The sequence below is a fragment of the Nicotiana sylvestris genome, chromosome 11 (genome assembly GCF_000393655.2).
Source record: "Nicotiana sylvestris chromosome 11, ASM39365v2, whole genome shotgun sequence".
NCBI classification, from domain to species: Eukaryota; Viridiplantae; Streptophyta; class Magnoliopsida; order Solanales; family Solanaceae; genus Nicotiana; species Nicotiana sylvestris.
Window position 1 is genome coordinate 154,709,370 of NC_091067.1, and position 7,096 is coordinate 154,716,465.

The 7,096-nt window shown below is 35.7% G+C and overlaps 1 protein-coding gene across 3 annotated transcripts; it reads left to right on the forward strand.

Moving 5' to 3' along the window:
- LOC104234705 (OVARIAN TUMOR DOMAIN-containing deubiquitinating enzyme 5-like) lies at nt 1-5,421 on the forward strand. Of its 3 annotated transcripts, none has more exons than XM_009788331.2 (4): nt 1-209; nt 3,256-3,369; nt 4,066-4,948; nt 5,102-5,421. In XM_009788331.2, the coding sequence occupies exons 2-3, from the start codon at nt 3,266-3,268 to the stop codon at nt 4,943-4,945; spliced, it is 984 nt and encodes a 327-aa protein (XP_009786633.1). In that variant the 5' UTR covers nt 1-209; nt 3,256-3,265; the 3' UTR covers nt 4,946-4,948; nt 5,102-5,421. The 3 variants fall into 3 exon arrangements, with proteins under 3 accessions (XP_009786633.1, XP_009786624.1, XP_009786619.1); XM_009788322.2 differs by having other exon boundaries at nt 15-209; nt 5,037-5,421; XM_009788317.2 differs by having other exon boundaries at nt 15-209; nt 4,066-5,421.
- The last annotated feature ends 1,675 nt before the right edge of the window (nt 5,422-7,096 follow it).

Here is a 7,096-nt window from a genome sequence, read left to right on the forward strand (position 1 = left end):
ATTTTGGAAGGATAGATGTTTCTTCAAATCTAAGCCCTAAGTATTATTTTGGGGAAGAAAGTAACTTCAGAAGACCTATTATCCCTCATGAAAGCGTGTATTGCCTCGCCGCTCTCAAACAAAATAGTGTATTAACATTCACAAAAGCCACTGTTTTTCAGCGTCTTTCTCATCGCTCAAACCAAAGAAGTATTTGCTGCAAAATATTGGTAAGTGTTTTTCTTTCTTTCACTTCCAGAAAAAACTATAGGCGATTTTCTCATAGCATAACTTTGGTATATACATGTTTGCTTCTTTATCTTGTACTATTGTCTAGTTAATTCTTGCCTCTTTTTGCCAATTGGGTTTTGAGTATTTTCTGTAAAATTTTATGGGTATATAAACTTTTGCTATTTCTTTGCTTTTTCATGCTCAAGAATTTTTTTTAAAACTTGGGGTCTGCTTATTGTGAGTAATTGAGCCTAAAGTTTTGATTTTTCCTTTAAATCTTTTAGTTGTATTGTTGGTTCCATTGTTAGTTACTTTAGTTGATTAGTTCCATTCTGGATATTTTGGAAAGTAAGGTAGCATGGGTCGGGGAAGGGGAGCCTTGGCGTAATTGGTATAATTATTGTCATGTGACTAGGAGTTCACGGGTTCACGCCATGGAAATAGCCTCTTTTCCGCAAGATAAGCTACATACAATAGACCCTTGTGGTCCGGCCCTTCACCAGACCTGTGCATAGTAGGAGCTTTGTGCACAGGGTTGCCATTTTAAGGTAGCATGGGTTGGGATATTGAGGATTCATATAGCTGAGTAATATTATTTTATTGAATTGAGTGAAACAAATATATGTTGCACACACTTTCCAAAATGCTGCACTTGTGTCGGATCCTCCAAATATACATTACATTTGAAGGATCTGACCGAGTCCGAGCAACATAGAAACAAATGAAATATTGTGATGTGATGAGAGAAGGTATCTCCTATCTAGGAGCATAAGTGGGAGCTATCATTTTGGTTCTTTTTTCTTTGCCTCACTTCAGATTCTGGTTATATTTGCTTTGCAGATTTGTTATTCATTTATTTCAAGTCTCTTTTAAGGTAAACTGGCATCCTTAGCTTGTCTATAGAAAGTAACCACTAGCGACTTAATATAGTATGGTCAGCTTCAAGCATTTGAAATAACCCCTTTTTTCATCGATTTCAAGCCTCTTTTTTTAGGGTAACTCCATCTTAAAGCTAGTTTATCTAATGAAATTTTGTCACTTTGGTCCCAAATTAGTAACTACCATTTTTGAATTATCATAACTGTCATAGTGCGTTAATAGGTCGGGTGATGCACTATAGACAGAATTGGTATTTTGGGGGCTGGGGCAGAAAACTTAGTTACATAAAGTAGAAAGCAGATGATGAATGACGAAAGGGACAACGGACAAGAAGGTCAAAAAACTGAGATTTGATAGAAAAATGAGTGGGAATCCATCTTCAAGGAATTAGGACGATAGGGGTGACAGAGCAGGTGGCGTGTAGTTTATGGAGGAATAGATGGGTTGGTTAGTTCGAAATGAGTATTTATTGCTTCATGAGTGAAGTCATGAGCTTCAAAGAAGAGTACACTTCAAACTATGACATACAATTGTAACAAGAAGCGGTCGGTTCTTCAAATCTCAATTTTGAGAACTTGGATTATATCAAGCGCTATAGATGCTGAATTTAGTTATTTAATTACAACTTGATTATTATAGTACTAAATCCATATATGCTTGATACTTTTAGCTTTTTCATTAATTGTGCGCTTCACTTTAAAGAAATGTGCTTTTAATTTCTCGTTTATTCGCTTCAAACCCCAGAGACCTTGTGGCTTTTCTGCAATTTTAAATTATAAAAACACTAGGTCATCCGTGGATTCAAGATGATCAACATGAGAATACTAGATTTTATGGATACAGAAGAGTTAATTCCGAAGGAGGTTATATTTTTAACACAAGCGTTGTCATGCCACTTCATACATTTGAATAAGGATTTTGAATGGGAAGTTTATAGCTATGGGAGATGTGAACATTCACTCACCTAGGAAGAGTGGTATGTAGTAAGCAGGGAGTGTAACTACCATGGATAATTACAAGGGTTTCCAACATTGTGAAATTTGCCCATCTAACGGATAATTGCAAGGGTTTCCAACGTTGTGAAATTTGCCCATCTAATGGTTAATTGCAAGGGTTTTCGACGTTGTGAAATTTGCTTACCCATGGTAGTTACGATGTGTTGTATGGTCTGAAGAAGGAAAGCAATATGTTTTAGAGATAAAGAAGGAAGAAATTTTGGAATATGCTAATAACTGTTAGAAACTCATTTTCATTTATCTATTGCACTTCACCTTTGCTCAACTGTTTGAAATGTTGCTTTTTTGGTGTATTTGGTGGCAACTTGTCAGAAAACTCGAAATGTTTAGTACATGGATTTTGATCTTTGTGAAAAGATGAACAGCACTGAAAATTGAGAAATGGAAGTCTTTTCGTTATATAATTGTACTCAAAGAGATAGTCAAACACTTAATATTTGGCTAGCTGAAGTGTTATTACCTATCATTCCATCATCCATTTCTGGTAAATAGTAATTTTGCTGCTTCCCACCCTGTATATACCCTGATTTTTTAAATTAAAAGAGAACTTGATTTATTGGATACAAATCCAGGTCTAAATATTCCCTGATATCTTGATTTTCTGGTCAATTCAGCAATACCTTCAAATAGTAGTGGACAGGTTGCTGGACTAATGTTATTATAGTAATAATAATAATAATAATAATAATAATAATAATAATATGTTGTTATTATTATTATTATTATTATTATTTACTTAGTTCGCTAGCATTAGTGTTAGAATGATATACTTTTATTCATAGATTGATATTACTACCTAGAGTTTAACTGTTTTCTGGGCTTCGGTCTTATTTTTGTCTTGTTATTTTTCCTACTTGTTGCCGTTACTTTTTTTCATCTTTTCTCCAGCCGAGTATCTACCGGAAAGAGCCTCTCTGCCCTTCGAGGGTACGAGTAAGGTTGCGTACATCTTACCCTCCTCAGACCCCACTTGTGGGAAATTACTGGGTTTGTTGTTGTATTATTGTTATTGTTATTATTATTGTTATTATTGTTGTTGTTGTTGTTGTTATTGTCATCGTTCGTGTTGTCCTTTCCTTCATTATTATATTGATTACTAAGATCTTGCTGTCTATATTGGGATGCTTATTTGCTGTCCATATTGTTTCAGGGTTTTTGAAATGGAGGATACACCTAAAGTAGAAGACCTGTTGCCCGAGGGCCCCACAGATAGTGCGTCTGAGAAGATACCAGAAACCCTTGAGGAGATGCTTTCCAGGCATAGGTACTTCATAAAGCTCTTTTAGGATTTGTTGCCTTGGTTTTTGCTCTCCCCTCTCTTTGTATTATTGATATTCTCTGTACCACTTTCGACATGATTTTTACATTGTTCTGCTTGTAAGACTGGTCATACTCTGCTCGCATCCCTATCGCATTTATCAGAAAATGTTTTCAACTTTGTCAACAATTGCTCGTATTGCTCAAATATGAGCTTATGGGAGGATTACTAACCCTTTAAAATGCTGATCTGCAGAGAAAGAACTGAGAAGTTTTTCTAATTGCAGAAATGAAAATTACAATAACTGCTCCCTTGCTCCTATTTAGTTATCATGTTTACTAACAATAGTTTGATCCAAAATACTTGTCATTTTAGAAAACCAAGAAAGATTTAATTAATTTTCCATGTTAACCCTTTAATAAATGTGGAGAGAGATTAATATAGTGAACGCAAAAATAGTAATATTAAGATCTAAGAATTAATAAGGGCAATTTAGTTAACTTATCCTTTTAATTGATGTTCTATTGGGGGGGAGGGGCATGCAAAAGCCAAACTTGACAAGTAAAAGAGATCGGAGGGCAATTCAGTTATTGAATGTATGAGCATTGGTTGTGAAGCACTTGCTTCATTTATCACTTTAAACTAATTATTTGGGAGCTTAAGTTTTTGTTGACACATATCACATCATATTGTTGTATGCAGGAAAGAAATCTCTCAGCTACAGGGCAAAGAAATTGCAATGAAAAAGGCAGCGGCTAAAGGCAGCAAAGCTGAACAGAAAGCTAAGAAGAAACAAGTGGATGAAGAAGTAGCTAAACTTTCTGTGAATCTCAAAGAAAGGCATGCCGGGGAGCTTTCTTCTTTAGGCTACAGTGGTGGTAGTAATAATGGGAAGGAAAAAGGGAATCTCGACACGTTGGTGAAGGCTATTGCTGGGGTTTCCGTCGGTGGTCAAGCTGACCATTCAAAACCCAGCAAGAGTGTCAAGAGGCGTGAGAAAAGAGCTCAACAAGAAGCAGCCCGAGAGCAGAGAATACAAGAAGAGCAGAGCAATATCGTAAGTGATCGAGTTATTGAGAATGAAAAGTTAGACAGTAAGCTTGAGCCCCTTGGATTGATGGTTAACGAAATAAAGCCTGACGGACACTGTCTCTACCGAGCTGTTGAGAATCAGTTAGCCGTCCGCTCCGGTGGTTCATCTCCTTATACGTATCTTGAACTGCGACAGATGGTTGCAGCTTACATGAGGAAACATGCAACCGACTTCCTCCCCTTTTTCCTCTCTGAGAATGCGGAAGGAGGAGAATCAGATGATTCTCTTGTGGAAAGATTCGAGAACTACTGTAGAGAAGTGGAGTCAACCGCTGCATGGGGAGGACAACTTGAGCTTGGTGCTCTAACTCACATCTTAAAGAAACATATAATGATATTCTCTGGTTCATTTCCTGATGTGGAGATGGGAAAGGAGTACAAATCTGACAACGGCTCTGGCTCTTCGACTTCCAGTATAATGCTATCGTACCACATGCATGCTTTTGGGCTTGGAGAGCACTATAACTCCGTTGTTCCCAGTTCAGCCTAACAGGTTTGATTTCTATTATGTGCACAAAGTGTTTACATTGACATGATAATAGCTCAACTGATGTCATCGTTTACAACAAACCTATCGACAGTTCATATACTTTTTTCTCAAAGCCCTCCGTTTTGGTCCAAGACTGATGGTGGCTGTTTATGCTAGGCAACGGTTTCTTTTATGTCATTTGAGTCGACTGCGTTTCGTCATTCACAATGCTATTGGAGGACTAAAATCCAAACTTATGAGTTTGGTTTTCTGTTTTGTGATAACTCATATACTTCCATTTGTATTCCAAGAGCTTCTTTGGTTTGTTGTCGGTACGCGCATGCATTGTAATTTTTTCTTGTTTTTTTCCTCTTTTTGGTGGGCTGTTATCATGTTTGGTTGCAGCCAGACTTGCTAGACTGCTACTCTCATATCTCATCCTACATATACATGATGTGTGAGAGAATACCAGAAAATCTACAGGTTCTTCTTTGAAATTTGCGGAGTCGTGGTATTTGTACTTTCTCATATCTACAAGGTAGGGGTAAGGTTTGCGTATGCCCTATCCTCCTTAGAGTGAAAATAGCACGGGCTAACTAGCTTTCAGATTGGTAATTGAAAATTAGCCAGCATTTGCAAGATCATTTAAAAATACCACTATTTTGCTGAAACGTGGAAGGTTCTAGTATAATATGCTGGATTATGGAGCTCCTGTGTATGAACTTCTAACATATTATGTTGGAACTCTAGCACACGGAAAGTTACAGCATAATATGCTAGATTACGAAGCTCCTGCATATAAACTTCCAGCATATTAGTTGGAGCTCCAACACATTATGAAATTCCAGCACAATCATGCTGGAATTTCATATATAAAACATTCGAACTCCAGTATATTATGCTGGAAATTTTCGTTTTTTTAATGGTATTTTCGTTCAGATTTTATTTTTACATGAAAAAGTGGCTAAATTTCGATTACTTTTGAAATTGTGCTATTTTTCATTTACTAACTATAACAATTGTAAATCTGGTTATTTTATTTTTCCATCAAAACACTTACAAATAACATAATTCAAGTGTAGTAATCATTTTTCTTATTTCTAGGAGAAAGCGAAATGAAAAGGATTAATGGAGATATCTTTGTTTATTAAACAAGAAAAAAAAAGACTCCTAATTGACCCTCATAAAACATCACTTTTCGTTCATTTGTACGAATATATAAATGTGTTTAGCATGTAATTAACTACCTGTTATATCATTAATTATGTATGAAATATGTGAAAATAGGTGGAGATAGCTAGGTGGAGGTAATAATTGAATTTATGTTTTATTATCATACATAAATTTCTCAATCCACGTTTTCCATGGCTATGTATCAAGGGTTATTGACCAATGGTTTCATAGAAGCAACGTCTCTTTTGATCTTTTAGATTGTCAACTTCCACTCTGTGCAAGTTTTTATTTATCATAATAATAGAAATTATACAAAAATATATATACGAGTAAGAAATGTCTATATACTATAAAGCCTAAAGTTAGGAGAGAATTAAATGTTTTTACATAATAATATTGTAGGAGAGAATGTGGTTTGCACCCTTATGTCAATATTGAACTTTCTCCCTGTAAAGTTAAATTGAAAAGGAAGAAACATAAGTAATAAGAGCGTTAAAAACATGCATTTTACCTTTGTCACGTCCATTAAGAAAATACGAACTCCTAGAGAAAAAAAGATGTATTCACTAAATTAACCTTAATTAATTGTTACCTTGACACATTGGAATATGTAAATAAGGGCAAATTTTGAAAGAATAAAATTAATTTTTTCTTGATTGTGTAAATGGACACTTATTTTGGATAAAAATAAAAAATATAAAATAGTCACTTATTATGGACCGAATGGAGTAATTAAGGTTGATCCCTCGTGTTAAATTAAACATATATTGCATGTTTTAATTTTAGGGGCATTATCACTTTTAGCCCGCGCCAGAAACTATTTGCATCTGGTAGCCGAAAAAATATATAAAATTTATATAATTTTTGTATATGGAGGGTAGTGTGTATGCAGACCTTACCCCTACCCTGGGGTAGAGAGGCTGTTTCCAATAGACCCCCAGCATCCTTCCCTCCAAGAACTCCCCACCTTGCTCTTGGGGTGACTCGAGCTCACAACCT

Excerpts from the sequence above, each read along its gene's own strand:
- LOC104234705 (XM_009788331.2), top strand. The coding sequence starts at position 3,266 with ATGGAGGATACACCTAAAGTAGAAGACCTGTTGCCCGAGGGCCCCACA. Across the intron at positions 3,370-4,065 it reads GAGATGCTTTCCAGGCATAG|GAAAGAAATCTCTCAGCTAC; the intron begins GTACTTCATAAA and ends TGTTGTATGCAG.